At 44.8% G+C, this 21,124-nt stretch overlaps 1 protein-coding gene across 4 annotated transcripts in view; it reads left to right on the top strand.

Annotated features, from left to right (window-relative positions):
- The window catches only part of PEX14 (peroxisomal biogenesis factor 14), a 184,533-nt gene that overhangs the window by 59,125 nt on the left and 104,284 nt on the right, over positions 1-21,124 (top strand). For 3 of the 4 annotated variants that reach the window (XM_011996616.1, XM_011996615.1, XM_011996617.1), the window contains one exon: positions 9,907-9,991. The exons of the other annotated variant lie outside the window; for it this stretch is intronic. In XM_011996616.1, the coding sequence (XP_011852006.1) occupies positions 9,907-9,991 (85 nt within the window). The remainder of the gene's footprint in view (positions 1-9,906; positions 9,992-21,124) is intronic. 4 annotated transcript variants of the gene reach the window in all.

The following is a 21,124-nucleotide window of genomic DNA, read 5'->3' as shown; positions in this document are numbered from 1 at the left end:
CTTAGCCGCCCAAGTAACTGGGATTACAGGCGTGAACCATCACGCCCAGCTAAGTTTTGTATTTTTAGTAGAGACGGGGTTTCGCTATGTTGGTCAGGCTGGTCTCAAACTGCTGATCTCAGGTCATCTGCCCACCTTGGCCTCCCAAAGTGCAATTTGAAGATTTTTAAGTCTGCCAGTTTACTGCATTATGACTTACACTTTTGGAACCCATACTTTAATTTTTTTGTTTAGGCAATAAAAGAATCTAAGGTAATACAGGTTGAGTATTCTTGATCCCAAATGCTTGGGACCAAAAGTGTTGGATTTTGGATTTTTTCAGATTTTGAATATGTGCATAATACTTACTGGTTGAGCATCTCTAATCTGAAAATCCCAAATGCGAAATGCTCTAGTGAGCATTTCCTTTGAGCATGACCTTTGACCGTCATATTGGCACTCAAAAAGTTTTGGATTTTGGAGCATTTTGGATTTTGGATTTTCAGATTAGGGATGCTCAGCCTGTAGCAGGATCTAGGACTTGGTGGCATCCTGTTAATAGCAGAGCTTAATTGTTTACCTCCTTCTGTTTTCTGGTGGGTCTAAAGAAAATTCTTAGGCCGGGCACCGTGGCCCACACCTGTAATCCCAGCATTTTGGGAGGCTGAGGCGGGCAGATTACTTGAGGTCAGGAGTTCGAGACCCTTCTGGCCAACATGGTGAAACCTTGTCTCTACTAAAAATAGAAAAATTAGCCAAACCTGGTGGCGTGTAATCCCAGCTACTCAGGAGGCTGAGACAGGAGAATCGCTTGAACCCAGGAGGCAGAGGTTGCAGTGCTGAGATAGAGCCACTTTACTTCAGCCTGGGTGACAGAGCAAGACTCCGTCTCAAAAAAAAAAAGAGAAAATTTGTGGGCCGGGCGTGGTGGCTCACTCCTGTAATCCCAGCACTTTGGGAGGCCGTAGCGGGCAGATCATGAAGTCAGGAGATTGAGACCATTCTGGCCAACATGGTAAAACCCCGTCTCTACTGAAAATACAAAAATTAGCCGGGTGTGGTGGTGTGCGCCTGTAGTCCCAGCTACTCGGGAGGCTGAGGCACAAGAATCGCTTAAACCCGGAAGGTGGAGGTTGCAGTGAGCCGAGGTCGTGCCACTGCACTCCAGCCTGTTGACAGAGCGAGACTCTGTCTCAAAAAAAAAAAAAAAAAGAAAATTTGTTTCTTGCTATCTTCTGAATTTGAACTCATTCTAGGCTATGATTAGCTCTTTTTTTGGTATTCGAATTTATTTTTTAGCATTAGGTCATTCTCTAATTTTCTTATGGGGTGTTTGGTAGAATTGCCTTTTATTTATTTATTTATTTGTTTGTTTGTTTCCAAGACAGAGTCTCACTCTGTCACCCAGGCTGGAGTGCAGTGGTGCAATCTTGGTTCACTGCAACCTCTGCCTCCCAGGTTCAAGTAATTCTCGTGCCTCAGCCACCCTAGTAGCTGAAACTGTGCACCACCACACCTGGCTAATTTTTGTATTTTTTTAGTAGAGATGGGGTTTCGCTATGTTGGCCAGGCTCCTCTCAGACTCCTGGCCTCAATTGATCCACTCACCTCGGCCTCCCAAAGTGTTGGGATTACAAGCATGAGCCACTGCACTTGGCCTAGATGTGCCTTTTAAAGACTCCTTGAAGGTTTTAGTTTTGTGCAGTGTGTAGGCTGATGGTAAACAGAATTTCTTGGTCCAGAGCTTATCTTCCTTGGAATTCAGGAGCCCATCTTCTTGCCCTTAGAGCAGGTGGCCCTAAGGCCTCGAGAGGGGATCCTGCCTTACACCACCTGGGGGTCACCTATTCAGTAGCTGACCCCCAGTGATGCCTTAATGTTTGAGGTTGCCATTATCCATGACACAACCTTTTTTCGTCTCCTTCCTAATCATCCCGCAGTTTAATAGTGCATGACTAGAGAGCTTCACCAATCTCCATCTGGCCGAACTTCAAAAGAAGTGGAAACTGAAGCAGGGTTTCATCTGCTGAGCATCTGAAGCTACTGGAGGTTGGGAGAAATGCCTTTCAGAAAGCATGAAATTCAACCAGTGGTGGAGAGAAAGAGACTAGGAAATAGAGGCAGTGGTATCATTAGGGAGGTGCTGGGGACTGTGTGCCACATATTTTTAGTGTTGGAGTCACCCGCCACCGTCACTGTGTGAGCTCACAGTTCTCTCAGGGAGCATCTTGGACACTGAGTCATTACATTCCTTTAGAGTGATTTAACTCAACAGCTTGACACCTTCATTAATTTTACAACACGAAGCCTGGGTGCTCTCTGCTTCCTCTTTAACAGTGCAGGGAAATTAGAGGAATATTGAAAATATAAAACCAGGGGATACTGGAAGAAGGAGCAGTCAAGGAGCTGTTGAAAGACAATCATGTTAAGAAATTGAACTACTTGTCTTTCCTTGGTATCTCTTGGGATCGAGCACCAAGCTCTTGCCACTCGTCTCTGGCACATAAACCTTTTATTTCCATTCCTGGCACTCTGGCCAAACCTCCAACTTGCAGCCAGCTCGTTTGCCTTCTCTGCTGAGGTCACTGCTACCGTGATCCGTGTATAATGGCATTTTCCTCCTCTTTTCAGTATGAAGGCTATTACAGTTTCTTCTCTAAACAAGACTTCAAACAATTTGCTGCCAGTTGCATTTCAAAGCCAAGGAAAAGGCAAATGTCATCCTTTTTTTCTTCCCTCTTTGGGTAACTGCTTTGTTGGTTGCATCAAAAATTAGAGGGGCTGCTATCTAAACCCAGGTGGGGATGCGTGGGGACAAGGCATTTAAATTTGCTTTTCTTTCTCCCTGAAGGAGAAAAACCCTTTTCCTTCTCAGCCTTTCCTAAAAAGGAACTTTGATCTTCCCAACCCAGAAGCAAGGGTTTCATTTCTTCCAGGCCAGCGTGTGCTCCACAGCTCCTTCTGTGGCATGGTGACCGTCGCCCGCTGCATCAGCAGCTCTGCTTTTCAAGCGGGGCTCCTCCACTGCACCAGCGCCCTTTGGGCTGGAAGTTGGCACCCAGAGTCCTCGGCTGGACACGAGCGCCTCTCCAAAGTCACCCTTACGTCCCTAAGATCACTGTCCCTTGACATTAAATAGTGTGTGGTGGTTTAAGATGCGTTTTATTTCAATATACATTTCTGGAAGAACTACTTTAATCAAATAACAAAACAATGACATTCTGGCAAGCAGTTCATGCAATATTTTTAACTAAGGCCAAGGGGAAAAAAAATAAATGGCAGAGATATTTCACTTTGAAAGGTAGTTTTTGCACATGTGAAGTTGCCACTTTTCATAAAGGCTTTTACTACATTTATCAATGAGTTTTAAGAGAGACTAGGGTCAATAATGCATGCTTTAGAATTCCCTAAATACAGATTTACACAATAGCCTTAAAGTATATTATGTTCTATCATGTCAACTCCTGTGCACTTCTACCAGCGGAATTTTCTTTCTTTAATGTGAAAAACAAAAGGACAGAGGAAAGTAAAGTAAAACAAAGGAAATTAGGGCCCACAAGCTTAATTAGTATAGGGTTGTAACCCAAATCAACAATGGGAAGGACACAGTGACAAAACCCAGGAAATTCCAAGTCAAGAGGCTCTTTCCTTTAACTCTTTGAATGCCAGGGCACTTGCTAGGCAGCTCCTTACCCAGGTGCAGGAGGCTACCTGAGTATAACTCACTGTCTTTATTGTTGAACTTCCTGGCTTTTGTTGACTTTCCCTTCTCCTTTCCTCCCTTAATGTACATGCAACATACCTTTGTGTGTGTGTTAATTATAGATAAATGGGCTAAAAGTACGTCTTGGTTTTGTAACCCTCAGAGAAGGGGAAAGAGTACAAAAAAAATTCCTGTCACTGTCATCTGTTCATTTTTAATGAGCAATTTTTAAAAATTGAAAATAAAAGAGGAAAATGAATAGGTGTTGAACCAGCCCGTGATATGTAAATGCCAACTAGTAATTACCTAAAACCTCAATTTTCATTCTGTTTCATCTTGCAAAACATTTCATTTTCCCTGAGTGAAAACACTTAATTTGGGCTCTGCGAGTTAGCGGAGCGGCCGCTCCGGCCTGCGCCTCCGCCGGCTCCGGCTAGGGGGCACTTTGGCTCTACGCTTCTCCCGCCTGCGGGCTCGTCCACCTCAAGGTTATTCCCCTCTTGCCATTCCAGTGGTTTTGCTCCGAGTGTGCAGGCCCCTCCCCCCACTCCCACTAGTCTGGTTTCGGGGAGCCTGTTCCTCCTTGTCCTTGCAGAGGCGCGTATTGAATTTTGGCTGACCGAGCCTTCCTCTGCATATTAACTTTCCCCTCTTACCTGGCTGTTGGGCCCTTGGCTTCCCCGAGTTGCAGTCACACTCTGAGAGCAGCTTTCTGGAAGCTTTCTTTCTCCCTTTGAGGTTGCACACAGAACTGCCTCTAGTTTTTGTTTATTCCTGCTGCTTTTTTAGTCTCCTTTTTCATTTTGGCAGCTGGGGCAATCTCCTGGATTGAAACTCACACACATTTGCCCTCCCGCCACACTGAGAGTGACCGTTCCGACGCTTCCTTTCTTTTGCATACTCATAGATTTTTCTACTCTGGTTTAGGATATGTCACCTTTTGGATATGTTCGTGGAATGTGGCTTGTGGTTACTGCTGCTTCCTTCCCTCCCCAGCCTGTTCCCTAGCTAGAAGAGAGCATGTAGACTTGAGAAAGAACAGGGAGCCCGGCATTGTGAATGGTAGATCAGAGAGGAGCCTGCATGTAGAAAACCAGAATTATGTTGTCCTAGGACCCTGGATCTGAGAGTGCTCTGCCTGGAATCTCAAGGAACACGGCCTCTTTAGTGAGATATATAGCTTCATAATTAGCTCGTTGCATTTTTTCACGAGTGCTAGCATCAGCGTTCTACGATGTGTTTCTCTGATTAACAGCTGCTTTGCAACTATTTCCTTGTGCCGCCGATGACCATATTTGTCAAGGAACTCCTGACAGAGTACTGATTTCTTACTAAAATGCAGCATTTCTGTTTGAAGAGGGTTCTCTCATTCTTGGCAGTGCCTGGCTTTTTAAGTCAGTCCTTGTTTAAAACTCAGGTTGGCTTTGGTCTAACACTTGTTAACAGGATTCTGGGTATCTGCTTTAGAGTATGAACGTAGGAACCTTTCACAGGCAATTTAATCTTCTGAGCAGCGCACGTGGAGCAGTGCGGTGCTGGAATGGGGTTTGGGGCCCGTAGGTTATATTGGTCATTTTCTTTTGCCCTCTAGTTGTGATCTCTGTGGGTTAAAAGGACTTGGCTTTGGTTGTTAGTGTCATTAATTTTGGAATATTTTTAATATTTTAAGATGGCTAATGAATGCTCACATTTTAGGAGATAGATGTGTATGTAGTACACAGCAGTGCTGGAATTGGTGGCATTCCAAATACGTGTCACTGGAGACAATGCATCAGGTTTACATGTCAGGTGCAAAGTGCTAAGGCTCCCTCAAACCCCAGGTTCATTATTAGGCAGGCTCTGTCCTCCTGTCCCCCTCGTGCAGAAAATAAAGTGTGTATTCTGACGATTACAACATGCAGGTCTTTTGTAGGAGAGTGGAAAACACATAGGAAGCATCTCTTTGGTGAGGACTGTCAGGAACTTCAATTCTTCTCACAAGGGATTACTTACCCTACACAATGCATTTAACAGCACATAGTTCATAGTAGATAACCCCTGAGTATACTGTATTCCATTGATTTATACAGTTACAAATCCTGCTCTCTCAAATACAAATCTCTCTCAATTGGCCAGTCATCTTGGATCTAAAGGTGTTTTTCAACCTGAAGTCCCCCCACCCCCAGCTTTTTCCCAAGTTGCTGGCAGTGACTCTGGTGTAACCACTGTTATGAGACTGCAAAGACAAGAATTTCCTCCTCTTCCTTGCACCTCAGTTTTATCTCTAACTTTAAGTGACACATAGTGAAAATTATGAAATTGCCCTAAAATTGTGGAGTTGGTGGTGGCAGGGTTGTTTATTTTGCTTTGGGTGGAGAAGGGTACAGAAGGTAGGGTCAGAGCAGTGGGTGGGGGGAGAAACTTTGGTCTGTTTTCTTCGGAGTTTGTCTTCTTTGTTTTGATTAAACTAGCTATTGGTAATTCGAGGTGCACTCATTAAGAACTCAGTGCAAGAGGAAGGGAAAGGAACGCTGATTCCATATTTATCACAGGCTCACCAGCAAGCAGCTTCGACGGCGGCATCAGCAGCTTAGCGCCAGAATTCTCCCTGGCTTGCTGCACTCCCACAACATGTGCAATAAAGTTCCTGTCTCCGTTTTACATCTTTGACATTGAGGCGGAAGATTTGGCCTGAATTTATGTAATTTAGTTGGGCACAAATATAACCCATGAATAGTCACATTCATCTTCTAATTAGAAAATCAAACGATAATACAGGACAGGCTGCAGGCACCCCATCATTGAATCCAACAACGGCGTGTTGTGTGTGTTGGGCCTCTGCAGAGGAAAGTCAGTTGAATTGCTTCATGAAATTAATGAAAAGTGCCCAACAATAGGTGGGTGAAAGGCACAAACTGAGCGCCCTGTTATTTAGTGTGTGAAGATGTTAGCATTATGGGTAAAGAGTTTTGCAAAATCTTCTCCCATTGATGTATGAATCATGGGGCTATAAAATTCTAGATTGGACAGGTCCTTCCCCCCATTTTGTAGTGCCAGTTCCTCGCGGGGAGGGAGGAGAAGAGTCAAGAGTAACTGAAGAAATAATTAGTGAAAGGAGGAGAGAGGTTTTCATATGTTCACACTTACATGTAGCCGCTTATCAGGGTATCTTTCTTATTCAGCACATTAGGTTGGGGCTATTTGGGTGCTTTATATTTTTGCATCTAGTGTAGTGATGTCGATGCTGTTAAATATGTGATTTGCCTGTCGCCTGCATTTTCAGACAAAGATCAAGAGGAACATAAACAAGCCCCAAATATACTTTATGTAGGTGTTTGGCAGTATTATTTTATATGACTTGAAATTAGTGAATGGAAACTTTAAAAGAAATTGTTCATATTTTTGCAAGTTTGAAGTGTGCCGGGACTTTGTCAAATTCCCGTTAAAATAAATACGTCAATTTCATCTCCCTTCCAAATTCATTTATCTTGCTTTTTTAAAAGGTGTTTTCTACTTTACCTGATGTATAAATTGGATTCGCTCGTTTATGCTGTTCTTTGCTATATCCCCCACGTTCTTCTTAAATGAATTACTAATGACAGAGCACTCCATCATTCCCTCTCTGCAGCCACTTTAAGGAGAGCATGGTGATCTAAACCTTTTAACCTATTAAAGATGATTTTTCCCAATTGAATCAGACCCACCACAGGTGTAATAACTAATCATTTAAACTACACCTGCTATTATGTATTTTTAAGCCATTATGCGTGTTGGATAGATGATAATTCATGTTTATTGCATTGTCCGATGGATCCGTTTTGCCTACACTAGGCTGATTAATGTATTTAAAGAAATAAGAGATGCAATTTTTTTTAAAAAATTGATGGAATGCGCCAAGCACTGCATTGAGTGCACCATTAAACCCATCAGAACTTTGCTCTCTGACCAGAAATGCATATACCAAGGACTATATTTAAAAAGCAAGGTGAAACCTGTGTGTTCCAGTGGTGGGATTCTGTTTTCTTTCTCTGTCATGGAAATTTTTGGAAGGATGAAGGAAAGGTTTCTGTTTCTATGGGTAAATGATAGGAGCTGTACTATTAGCATCTTCTGCTTAAGACCTGTTCATCCACATTTCCGCTGACACCTGGTACACGTATCACACACAGCATGCAGACTGCCGCATGATACGAATACTGTAATTTTCTTGTGTGTTGAAGGTGTATTTTTTTTCTCCAGGTGAAGAAAAACTATCCCCATGCCATCTGAGCTGTGCAGACTGGCACTGACCCTAGGTGCCAGTGCCTGGGTACCTGTTCATTCTCTTTCCAGAGCAGGGGTCTCACTTCCTTTGGTTTTTCTCCTTGTCTCCCATTTCTCCTCTCTCCTTTTCCCCCTCTCTTCTGTTACAGCTCCTCGTGTACTGTTGCCTTCTTCTCCCGGCCTTTCCCACCTCTACCCATCCCCTTTTCTTTTTTCCTCTTCTTTTTTCCTTCTTCCCTTCTCCCATCTCTTCATTAAGACACATCAGTGTTGTAGATGTTTGTTAGATTTCTCTTGATTTTGGTGTGACGATCTGGTTGAGGGGCTTAGGGGGTGAGTATGCCGTTTGGGGGCTCTAGAATCTCGAGCATTGATTTTTCTTTAGTCCAGAACTGGTCCATTACTGCGGTTCATGACGGTGGTTAGTACTGTTTGCAGCGTTGGAGGACAGATGATAACCTGTGCGGAGCTGGGCTTGGCTCTCAAGGGACACTAGTATGTCCTGTTGGTGACAGGCCCAGATCTGAAAAGTCAAGATACTGAATTCATCCTTTAGGTGGAATGTCTAGGGTAAGCCTCCCACAGAGGAGTTACAGGGAAAATGAATACAGGCTTTTCCCTAGCTTTTTTTCTTTGGTTTACCCTCATATCTTTTGCTTCCCAAAAGTCTGTCTGGTGTCGGGATTACTTTCATATAAAATATGGGGAAGGAGATGATTTGTAACTTGTATTTCACTTACAATCACAGTACTTTCTGTTTGACTGCTTCCCTTAGTTTGAAGGATCTTAGAAAGCTTCCTTACATCTAGCCTTAGAAATTTTTTCTTTCAACAACTTATGAGTGAACTGTAGGGCCTGTTGACTTTATCTGTAACATGAGACCATATTATTCCTTTGGTTTTGATGAGGCAAATAATAGCAGTCATTTAAAACAGCCCCTTTCCTACCTGGGGCAGGTGGGTGTTTCCCATCCCTAGGTCTGGTGTCTGGGGTGGAAAGTAGACAAGTCAGGCATAAACACACACTTCGTGTGTGCTGAGTGATGTGAAGGTTAATACCTACAGCGGTGCCCCTTCCATCCCCTGCCCGGCTTATGTGGAGATAGGAAGATTTCATTAAATAATATTCATTACCAGAGGCAGGTAGACAATCTGTCAATCTGTCAGCTTTTAGCCATGAAACTCCAAACTTTGCCCTTTGAAGTCTCTTCAGAACTTAGCTCCAGTGCAGAAGGGGGGCCAGTGTGAATGGCAGTGGGCGTTGTCTCCAACATAATCCCTTCCAGCCGGGACGCCCTCAGCACTTTGCCAGGCTCTGGAGACAGCGTGGTCTCTGCCCTTCAGTTGCTTGCAGTGTAGTTGGGAAGGCAGGCTGAACATTAGAGGACGGTATAATTATGTCTTCAATTATATGGTACACAGTACAGGCACTGAAGAATTGAAGAGAATAGGGAGATCAGAGATGGCTTGCTTATTTAGGCAAGGCTTCGAGGAATCAGAACAGACTATAAAAGCGCTGTGCTGATAGAGAGCGCGCGCGCGTGTGTGTGTGTGTGTGTGTGTGTGTGTGTGTACGTGCGCATGGGGTAACGTTTAGACAGGTGGAGGCAGGAAAGGGAGGCCTTCCAGAAAGACAGCATACAGGGCACAAGGGCGGTGACATGGGTGCGCATGGCCACACCTGCCGGGGAGTGTGAGGAATCAGCTCGAATGGAGATCAGGAGGAACAGGAAGGATCATCGCAGGCCTGAAGCTCGGCAGAAGGATTAGATTTGACAGACTCAGATACAGGAAGCCAGTGAAGACAGGGAAACGACATCGCCTTTCATTTAGGTAGATTTTAAGTTTAAGAAATAACTGGTTATAAATTTGACCACACTGGTATGCTTGTCTCTGTGGAGCTGGGAAAAACTCGTAGGATTTTTAATCTGGAAATCCAGACTATCGAAGTGAAATTTACTCCCGTTTTCTCTCTCTCACCAGATTGCCACGGCAGTGAAGTTTCTACAGAATTCCCGGGTCCGCCAGAGCCCACTTGCAACCAGGAGAGCATTCCTAAAGAAGAAAGGTACAGGTTCCACAGGGCTGTGCAGCGCGGCCTGCAGAGGGACTGGGGCTGGGGCAGATGCAAGGCAGGTGCTGAGCTGCCAGGACCTCCTAGAGCTGCCCACTCCACGGGCCAGTGGAGCTGAGGCGAGCCCCCCAGTGGGGCACGCAGGTTTCTTTCCTGACAATGGAGCAGCAAGATGACACGATTTGGGTAATTAAGCACGGAGGACTCAGTCCAGTCCGTCATGGCAAAGGCAGTATTCAGTAGCAGAGTCGGCCCATTGGATGAGACTGTGGAGGACTTCTGCGTTTTGGTCTGCTCTGTGTCAGTGGCCCTGGCTGTAGGATGACTAGCTTAGGTTAGGAGTTCAGCTGCTTCAATAGAGAATGAGGAAGAAAGAAATGAAGGGCGAGGGAAACGAGATGACTAACAAGGTCAGGTTAAAGTCAAGCTTGGGGTCAGTCCGATTTACAGATTGGAGCGGTACATTAGTGGTTTTATGGTATTTCTGTAAGCAGGGATAAAATGGACCCTGACAAATTCAATATTGTCTGAAGAGACAATCTGTTCTGGTTCTATTGAAATTTAGGGTATTTTTCTTTTTTGTAAAATGAAAACAACAAAGAAACCTTTCAATTTTTTATACATGTAATTTTCTAGAAATCTAGGAAGTCATTTAAACGTCCTTATATACCATAAGGGGCAAAAGTGCGCTTTCTTCCTCCCAAAGCAACTCTTTTTCCTTAAGGAGCTGGAATGCCAGCCTCGAAATTCTGGGTTTTGAGCGTTCAGTCATTTTTGGCTGGAATGGGTGAGTAATATTTTCTGGGTCTGCTCTGTGATGTCCCACTGAAGGGATGCAGCAGGAACCGTTGGTCCCTTCACGCGATCATGTCCCAGGGCTGCACTAACAGGGTTTGGGCAGAAGAAGACCAAACATTTCACCACAGGCGACTGCTTCGCGGCAGCCCCCAGGCTGGGTCCCTGCGACAGAGTTGGTAAGGAGCGCTGTGAGGCTGCTGGCTGGCTGCATTGTGCCAGCCCCCCCATCATTAGGAGATTATTAAAATTTGGAGTGTGTTGGCTGGCCTCGCCACTCCGCAAGCATCATGCCATAAAAGAGTTTTTCCTTGAAATATGTGTACCTATGGGGAGTAATTAATCATAAAAGCTTAGGGATTTCAGCTCTCTCATCAAAGCACTGAAGCTGGGGAAAGCTGAGCCTAAAAGCTGAGCTGATTACCCGGGGTAACCTGAGACAAAATCTATGGTTGCCGAGAGATCCTTAGCTCCAGTATATTGTGCAATATTATAACTGCCTGATCTTCTCTTCCACCGACAATGACCAGTTAGTCCTCATTTTCTCTCAAACGCAGCTGGGTTAGAATTTCATTTGCAGAAGGTATTTAGAGCAATTTAGAGACAAATGTCTCTGGTGTTTGCTCGGCACTTCCCCACCGCAGGCTTTGCTGAGCAGTTTTAGTATCAGGAGCTCCATCTAATCTGTTTAATTTTAATAAATCCCTGACTGGGAGAGGGAGTGAAAAAAAAAAAAGAGAAACTCTGGACCAAATAATACTTCTTTTGAGTTACTTGGCTAATAATTACTGTAGAGAGAAAACTGTTTTGTGCAATTATGATTTGTTGCTCCTTTAGGAAAAAAAATCCAACTGATCGATTCATCCAAGAGTCATTGTACACGCTATGCCCTATCCCCGGACTCCCATCAGGAATTTAGCAGAGAACCGAACAGACAAAAATCCCTGCCCTCGCAGAGCTTAAATTCTAGTGGAGGGAAGGCAGACAATTAACAAATGGGAAAATGAATAGGTCGGATGTCAGATGCCGAGCGCCATGGGTAGTGATGAATGAAGCAGGGAGCCGGGGTGAGGAACGCCAGGATTGGTGTGGGCTGGACTGCGATCTTAAACAACATGAATGTCAGAGTGTCTCTGAGAGGGTGGCACGTGAGCAAGGACCTGAAGTGACTGTTTATTGGTACGGTGGACATAATTCCTTCTTGACCCCTAATTTGGGTTAGAGTTTTTAGAATTTTAGGCATCTGGCACCTTGAGATGCTGTCCTGCCCTTTGTCCTCTAAAGAGAACCACATGAGTTTATCCTGTACTTAAACCCGGAATCTCTGAGGTTAATCACCCATCTCCATTATCCTCTAAAATGCTGCTTCAGTCAGTAATTATCCATTTCCGAGTTGAATCCCAATGGAGTAGGTTCTGGCAGGACCTTTTCTGGGCAGAGAGTTCCAAGGTTTGATTGGTGTCTGGGGAAGAAAAGCCCCTTCGCAGATTTAAACTTCACTTTTCAAATTTCGGGCTGTTCCACGGTCAGGTTTCTGCACTCAGTACGGCCTGGCACCATCTCCGATGGGGATGAGGGTGAACATCTACCGGCTCCCTAACAGTAGTTGCGAAAGGAAAGCAAGTTGGCTCGCTGGCCGTCTGCAGCAGGAGGGGCCTGGGTTCTGCCACCCGTGCTTTTGGACTCCCCGCAGGAGCCTTGCAGTGCTGGGCTTGGAGCACTGGCTCTGGGAGGGCTCTCAGCTCCTGGAGTCTTGGCTTTTCCTAGCAATGTCACTTCAGGGAATTGCAGTGGAGCACTGACTTGAATTATAATCTTGACTTTCTTTTTTTTAATAAACATCTCTTTCCTGAAAAGGCAAATCCAATTTTGTTTTTCTTTTAATATTATTTAATATTTAATATAGAAATTGAGGTCCCTGTAGTGCATGTCAGTTCAGTGGAAAATGAGGGTTACTTTAGGCGCATCAGCTGAGTTTGTTTCATTGTGAAACCGCAGCCTGCAGCAGGGGCTGCATCCTGCCCGTATTACCGATGGGTTAAGTGTTGTGCTCTCTGACTTCTGGTGGGGGTGCTGGGTGAGGGTGAGTGGGGAATGAGTGGGATAGGGATGGGGGAGCATTGGTTTGCAAAGGTCTTTCCTGTTTGTTTTTTGTTTTGAGATCTCTTTTGGATGCTTTAAAGTCTGAACATGGAGCCATTAATGAGAAACATGAAGTTATTAGAATCATTTATCATTTTCTTTGAAGTTTGTACTGCCATTTTGTGTAATTTACAGCATTTCTTCCTTTTATCGGGGATATTTTGGATGAAAGAGAAAAGCAGCTGCTCACCTTTAGAGTATTAGAATAAATGTTTTTGTTTTCCTTCCAACCACTTGATTCTGCAGATGACACATCAACTGCAGAGTCAGCCACACATGAAGATAATTGGACTGTGTGTGGGGTTTAAGCCCTCATAGAACCAGTCTATATATAGAAGCAGTTCTTGCCAGGCAGGCATCATATTTGGGGCTTTAAGCAGGCTGCAATCCAGGAGGTTAGAGTAATGTAAAAACAGCAGTAGAATCAGTCCAGAAAGTTAGAGGCTTGGAAATTGTCGTCAATAGGCTTGTGTTGATTTGACACCCTATCCAACCACAAAATGTAGGAGGCAATCTGCTTCCAAACATGTTTGGCAGGCTGAGGATGAGGTGGGTAATAGTGATGCTTGTTTGTGAGGGGGTTGGGATGGGGGAGGGGGATAGAGTTATCTGTTAACATACTCTAACGTATCTGTTGCAAAGCAAGCTTCTAGGAAAGACAAACATCATCTATTTTTCTGTATCACTCTGCATAGTGGGGCCTGGGTGGTGTTGGCTAACACTTACCGTGTCCTTCTCAAGTGTCTAAGTAAAGGGCTTTTTCCTCCCTCATCCAATAGATGGTCCTGGTTGGGGTAGGAAACTAAACAAATAAAACACACCACCACACACTTTCTCACACACTTTCTCATTCCAAAAGGTGAAACTAGATCTTATCCTTCTACTGTTCCTGGAAGCAGAAACCCCAGTAGCAAAACCGCGTCCTTGCTGGAAATGAACTTGAAGAAACCTGATGGTCCCAACCTTGGTAGTGGGCTAGAGGTGAAGGGCTTCACTGTAGAGTATTTCAAGGGGGAGTAAATTCTTACACAGATTTCAATTGAACTCTCTTTTATTACTTTTCTTTTTTTTATCATTTACGTCCATTTCATGAAGTAGTTTGCATGTCCTTGAATGGAATCTCGTTACCATGAAAGCTTTTTTAGCATTGATTTCATAACAGTCTTAATTTAATAGCTCCGTCATTACTGAGAAGCTCTGGGAGTGGGGCCCTGGCTTTCCAGGTCACTGACCTTTTAATTACAAACCTTGTTCTGATGGCCAGGTTATCGACTGGACAGCTCCCAGCTTGTGCCCCCAGGATGAAAACGAAAATAACTGTGTTTCCTCCCCCATCTCCAGGAAAAAAAAAAAAATTGTAACCTCTTGTGTTTCTAAAATTAATTTTCTCCTTCAGCTTTACTTTATAATTAATTCTTTAATGTGTCTTAGTGAAGCCAGAAGTCTTTTCACAAAGCTTTTCTTCCTAGAGCTTGGGTCCAGCAGATAGCTTGCGGGGAGGGCACAGAGATCTTGCCAGCTCCCACCCCTTGCTTGCGTGTGGCCCATTTCCTCATCCTCAGAAACTCCTGCAGCTGAGCTGGAAGGAATAGAATTGGCTCTGTGAGGGGCTGTCTGGCCCTTCTGATTTTTTGTTAACGAGACATAGATTGTGGCATCAAGATTTAGATTCATTCCTCTATTTGTTGGAGTCATTGAAGCCGGTATATCCTGGACATTTTTTAAAGCGGTCCCCATTCTGAGAAAAGATGGGAGTTGAATGTCTTATTGTTTCTTACCTTTGTGTTCGTTGTAGACGACCAGAGGAAACAAATGCCCTACACGGATTCGACTCAGTCATGAGTGTGAACCAAACAGGCCGATCTGGGTTCTCTCACTGACTGACCAGGAAGAGAAATAAGAGAGAACAGTGGGCAAAATGGAGGGTGACAACCAAGGGTGCTGGTTTGCCCAGGATTGCCCTGAGTTCAACCCTGAGGTTCCCATGTTGTGGTCAGCCCTGTGGTCCTAGACAAACAGGTCACCCTAGCGGTAAAAACCTTTCTCGGGAGTGACAGCTACCAAGGGAGACAAAACGAGCTTGGTTTTGGAACCTGGCGGAACAAGGCAAAGTGAGAAGAGTCCACTGGCAGTGAGTCCCGGAGAGGCCCGCCAGCAGCAGCGTGGCATCTTCCGCACCCACTTCCTGCTTTCTCCAGTAGCCCTGCCCTAGCGTGGGTCCAGTGCGGAGCCTCTGGGGGCGGGGCCGTGCCCTGCAGGTGAGCGAGGAGCTGCTCGTGCGGAGCAGGCAGGGCTGTGTGGCAGCCGCGCTTGTTCCTGAGGATGATTGAGCATCTCCATCCATCTGTTGTGAACGGACCGTCTTCCTTCCCTGCCAGTCTTGCACCTGCATATTCGTCACCTGCTGTTCTGGCCCAGCCTATTCATCACACCGACTGGTCCCCCCCATCAATTTTCCTGCTCCCCTTGTTATCCAAACTTGTCTTGAACTGCACAGATTTTTCTCGGCATCCAGGACGAGACCTAAGGCAGCTAGGCCAGCTGAATGTTGTAGAAACAGAGATGCCCTGGCTTCCCTATTCAGAGCGGGAGCTGATAGCACTTGCTGCCCCAAGAAGGCTGAGCCGAGGGGTTTCCTCCACGTCACCTACGATGGGGAAATAGTGCGGAGAAGTTTGCGGGGAGGGAGCACTTTCAGATTTACCCGGTTACTTTGATGTTTTCCCTGCAACTGAAGACTGATTCTTTCCTTAAACTTGTGTGCCTGCAACAATACTGCAACGAAAAGGAAAGTGACAAAATGACATTGGCATGTATTACTAATTTTTTTTTAAACTTTTTGAAAAGGTAAGGCATATACATGGTCTTAAAAATTCAAACAGTAGAGAAGGATATACAGTAAAAAATAAGTCTTCTCCTCTCATTTTCTCATTCCTGTTCCCCACCCGTTCTCTTTCACAGAGGATGCTGCAGTTTCTTATGTATCGTTCCAGAGATAATCTAGCCACATGAAAGCATGTTAATATGTATTACTCCCCCACAGAAACACGAATGCTTTCTAAATACAGTGGTAGCATATTTTACACTTTACTCATATACTTGGTGTTATATCTCGACAGTCATTCCACATCGATACATACAGACTTGCTTCATTCGTTTCAGTGGCTGCATAATATTCCATTATATGCATGTGTTATCCTTTTAAAAACTAGTCCCGGTCGGGCGCGGTGGCTCATGCCTGTAATCCCAGCACCTGGGGAGGCAGAGGAGGGCGGAACACGAGGTCAGAAAATTGAGACCATCCTGGCTAACACGGTGAAACCCCGTCTCTACTAAACATACAAAAAATTAGCTGGGCGTGATGACGGGCGCCTGTAGTCCCAGCTACTCAGGAGGCTGAGGCAGGAGAATCGCTTGAACCTGGGAGGCGGAGCTTGCAGTGAGCCGGGATCGCGCCCCTGCACTCCAGCCTGGGTGACAGAGTGAGACTCCATCTTAAAACAAACAAAAAACTAGTCCCAAATTTGTGAGCATTTAGGTTGATTCCTGTCTTCTGCTGTTTCAAGCGATGGCCCAGTGAATATTCTTGTCGTGTGTATTGTTGAACGCATGTTGGTTTGGCACCATATGCTAAAGTCAGAGCATTTTGCATATGGTGAGCAGGCTCGGGGATATTTTTCTTGCTTAAATTTCATGGGATTCTGTTTCATAGTAAAGAGGATAAAAGTTTTTTAAGGTACACATGACTATAGGTAGAAGAAAGTAAGAGGAAAAAGACAGTGTAACAAATTGCTGTTAACACTTAGCACAGATTTGGGTTTTGCCAGGATGGACGTTCTGGTTATGTGAAAAATTCTTGCTTTCTTTTTTTGTTTTGAGATGGAGTCTTTGTCGCCCAGGCTGGAGTGTAGTGGCACGATCTCGGCTCACTGCAGCCTCTGCTTCCCAAGTTCAAGCGATTCATCTGCCTCAGTCTCCCAAGTAACTGGGATTGATTACGGGGCCTGCCACCGCACCCAGCTAATTTTTGTAGTTTTTAGTAGAGATGGGGTTTCACCATCTTGGCCAGGCTGGTCTGGAACTCCTGACCTCGTGATTCACCTGTCTTGGCCTCCCAAAATGCCGGTATTACAGCATGAGCCACCGCTTCCGGCCTGCTCAGTTTTGACCTAGCCATTGAGGGACGCAGTGGGCATAGAGAGAGAAGAGCAGGAAGGGCTTTGTTAGTGAGGGGAGGCTCAGGCAGAGACGCATGTGCCAGTAACTGGATTGGCCTGTAAGAAGGAGAAAGAAGGGGTTAGAATTGAGGCTGGTGAGATAGGCAGTGAGGGAGGAGCTGGGGTTAGGACCCAGTAGCATACAGAAATAACAGTATCGCCTAGGCCAGAATGTAGTGGCATGATCATAGCTCACTGAAACCTTGAACTTCTGGGCTCAAGCGATCCTTCTGCCTTAGCCACCCAAGTAGCTGGAACTACAGGTACATGCCATGACACCTGGTTAATTTAAAAAATTTTTAAAAATTTTTTTGTAGAGACAGGGTCTCACTGCGTTGCCCAGGCTGGTCTCAAACTCTTGGCCTCAAGTCATCCTCCTGCCTTGCCTGCCCAAAGCATTGGAATTACAGACATGAACCACAGCACCTGGCCCATGGAGCACTGAGAAACTGTTTGAGGACGTTTACTCTGGGCTCTGTATTGAAACTGACTTGGCCTGGCAATAATTAAGACCAGCCACAAAGATGGTCCGGCTGAGTCCATCTTCAGGTGTGGAGGATCTGGGCCGGGTTGGTAGCAGTAGAGATGGAAATAGAAATGACAGCATATGTATGTAGACAGTTCTATAGTTTACAAAACACTCTCACATAGTTGATTTTTTCACTATGACCCTAGTATGTAGTGGACAGATTAATGAATATTTGTTAAATGAATGAATGCATTATTTAATGAATCTCAGAGTAGCTGTTTTCTCCCATTTTGCATAGATGAAGAAATTGAGGTTTAGAGAGGCTAAGTTGAGCTAATACATGGTAGAAGTAGAACTAGAATCTATGTCTTCTGACCAAGATTCTTTGAACTATACCACGTACCTTCTGGAGAGGAAGGACAGAACCACAGACATGGCAGAAGAAAGAGTAAGCAGGAGGGTGCGTGTGGCAAAGGGATGGACTGAAGATGACTCTCAGGGTTTTTTTTGTGTTAAGCAGCTTTATTGAGGTGGAATTGACATACAGTAAACTACACATATTTAATGTGTGGTTTTAAAAAGTTTTGACATATGTATAATTGGGAAACTATCATCACAATAAGATAATGGACATGCCTAGCATCCCCAAAAGTTTCCTCCTACCCCTCGGTAATCCCTTCCCCCTGTGGTCCCCCCAACCCCCCATATTCTGGTTTGCAAGTGTGCACGGATCTGCTATCACTATATATTAGTTCTTTTTTTTTTTTCTTTTTCTTTTTCTGAGATAGGCTCTTACTCTGTCACCTAGGCTGGAGTGCAGTGGCATGATTACAGCTCACTGCAGCCTCGACCTCGCCGGGATCAAGTGATCCTCCCATCTCAGCCTCCTAGGTAGCTGGGCCACAGGCACACAGCACCAAACCCGGCTAATTTTTTTGTATTTTGGAGAGACAGGGTTTCACCATGTTGCCTAGACTGGTCTCAATCTCGTGGGTTCAAGCGATCTGCCCACCTTGACCTCCCAAAGTGCTGGGATTACAGGTGTGAACCACTGCGCCTGGCCATAGTTTGCATTTTCTAGAAATTTATATAAATGGAATTGTACAATGTGTACTCTTTTGTTCTGGCTTTTCCACTCAGCGTAATTACTTTGAAATTTAGCCATGTAGTTGTATATACCAGTGGTTCATTCCTTTTCATTGCTGAATAGTATTCCATTATATGGCTATACTACCTGTTGGACATTTGGGTTGTTTTCAGACTTTGGATATTAAAAAAAAGACTGCTGTAAATATTTATGTATAGGTCTTTGTTGGGACATATAATTCCTTTTCTCTTGGGTACATAGGTACATACCTTAGGATGGAATGGCTGGATCATATGATAGATGTGCGTTTAACATTTTAAGAAACTTCTCAACTGTTTTTGAAAGTGGTTATATCATTTCACATTCTCACCAGTCATGTATGAGTGTACCAGCATTCTGAACCTGGAGAATAGGAAGATGAAGGTGACAAATATTCTAGTAATTAAGCCACTTGACTTTGGAAATATTATTAAGAGTGTCTAAATAATGGGTCATGTTTGGACTACTTCAGCTTTGGAGGCAACAGTGCATAAACTATCTGGGTTTGAATCCCAGCTTCACCACTTTTTTTTTTTTTTTTTGAGACGGAATCTCGCTCTGTCGCCGAGGCTGGAGTGCAGTGGTGCGATCTCGGCTCACTGCAACTTCCGCTTCCCGGGTTCATGCCATTCTCCTGCCTCAGCCTCCCGAGTAACTGGGACTACAGGTGCCCACCATGATGCCCGGCTAATTTTTTTTTTTTTCAGTTTTAGAAGAGACGGAGTTTCACCTTGTTAGCTAGGATGGCCTCCCAATATGCTGAGATTACAGGTGTGAGCCACTGTGCCCAGCCAGCTTCACCACTTTTTAGCTGTGTGGTCCTGCATAAAATACTTAACTTTGTGGTACATTGGTTTCTTTATCTGTAAAATGGGATTAATGATAATGTTTACTGCAAAAGATTCTTAAAAGAATTAAATGAAAATTGGCTGGGTGCAGTGGCGCAAGCCTGTAATCCCAACATTTTGGGAGACTGAGATAGGATTGCTTTAGATGGAAGGATCGAGACCAGCCTAGACAACATAGTGAGATCCTGTCTCTCCAAAAAAACTAAAAATTAGCTGGGTGTGGCGGCACATGCCTGTGGTCCCAGCTACTCGAGAGGCTGAGGTAGGAGGATCACTTGAGCCCTGGAGTTTGAGCTCACAGGGAGCTATGATTGTGCCAGTACATTATAGCCTGGGTGACAGAGCAAGACACTGTCTCAAAAAAAAAGGGGGGGTGGAGGATTAAATGAAAATGATATAAAAAGTGCCTAGCAGAGTGCCTTGCACCAAAATAAGGGCTTAATTGATGACAACAATGATCAACAGTATATATTCTCTTAGAAGATATATTCTGAATGGGCTATAGTCATTTTTTGTAATGACTGTAATATTATGTTTAAGAAAAAACCTTGTTTGTATCATAAGAAATCATGCGTCAAGAACCTCTAGGAATTCTGAGCAAAGAGGGATTTAAAACAGGCAGTTAGGCCGGGCGCGGTGGTTCACGCCTGTAATCCCAGCACTTTGGGAGGCCAAGACGGGCGGATCACAAGGTCAGGAGATTGAGACCATCCTGGCTAACACGGTGAAACCCCGTCTCTACTAAAAATACAAAAAAATAATAATAATAATAATTCGTTGGACGTGGTGATGGGCGCCTGTAGTCCCAGCTACTCGGGAGGCTGAGGCAGGAGAATGGTGTGAACCCGGGAGGCGGAGGTGGCAGTGAGCTGAGATGGCGCCACTGCACTCCAGCCTGGGCGACAAAGTGAGACTCCGTCTCAAAAAAGCAAAACAAAACAACAACAACAAAAACAGATGGTTAGGTGCTTACTCACTTATTGAAAAGGCTAGAAGAGCAGACCCAAGGCTAGGCCTTCAGGAATGACTTCCGATAATTTGCCAGGGTAGTTGCTACCTCTGTTCTGATCAAGCAGTGGGGAATCAAGAGGCTGTCACTGGAGCTGTTAAGCTCAAGTGCACGTCCTTGCAGCTGTGATGCAGGGGCCAAGAAGTTACTGCTGCCACCACTGCAAGTGTTTTGTGACACCTGGAAAAGCAATGACAGGACATTGGAATGTGGACATGGCTTCTACTTCTGTTAAGATTGACTCTTGACCCCCATGAAGCTGGAGACTGGACATTGCAATAGGAAATCTCAGTGTTTCCAATATCCTGCCTGCCCATCTGCTGATACTTGCAGCAATCAAATCAGCAAGGACAGCAGTCCTCTGCCTCATTTCCACTTTCCAAATTGTCCGTGAGTACACCTAATTGGTGGTACCTAATTCCCGTCCAGAACTCTGGCTGCCATGGAGGGAAGCATTTTGTGCAATATAGAGCAAACTATGGGTGTGAGTCCCCGCCTTAACCGTGGAGGGTACGTTCCAA

This window comes from Mandrillus leucophaeus, unplaced genomic scaffold (genome assembly GCF_000951045.1).
Source record: "Mandrillus leucophaeus isolate KB7577 unplaced genomic scaffold, Mleu.le_1.0 Scaffold52, whole genome shotgun sequence".
NCBI lineage: Eukaryota > Metazoa > Chordata > Mammalia > Primates > Cercopithecidae > Mandrillus > Mandrillus leucophaeus.
This window is presented reverse-complemented; position numbering and strand designations above follow the sequence as displayed.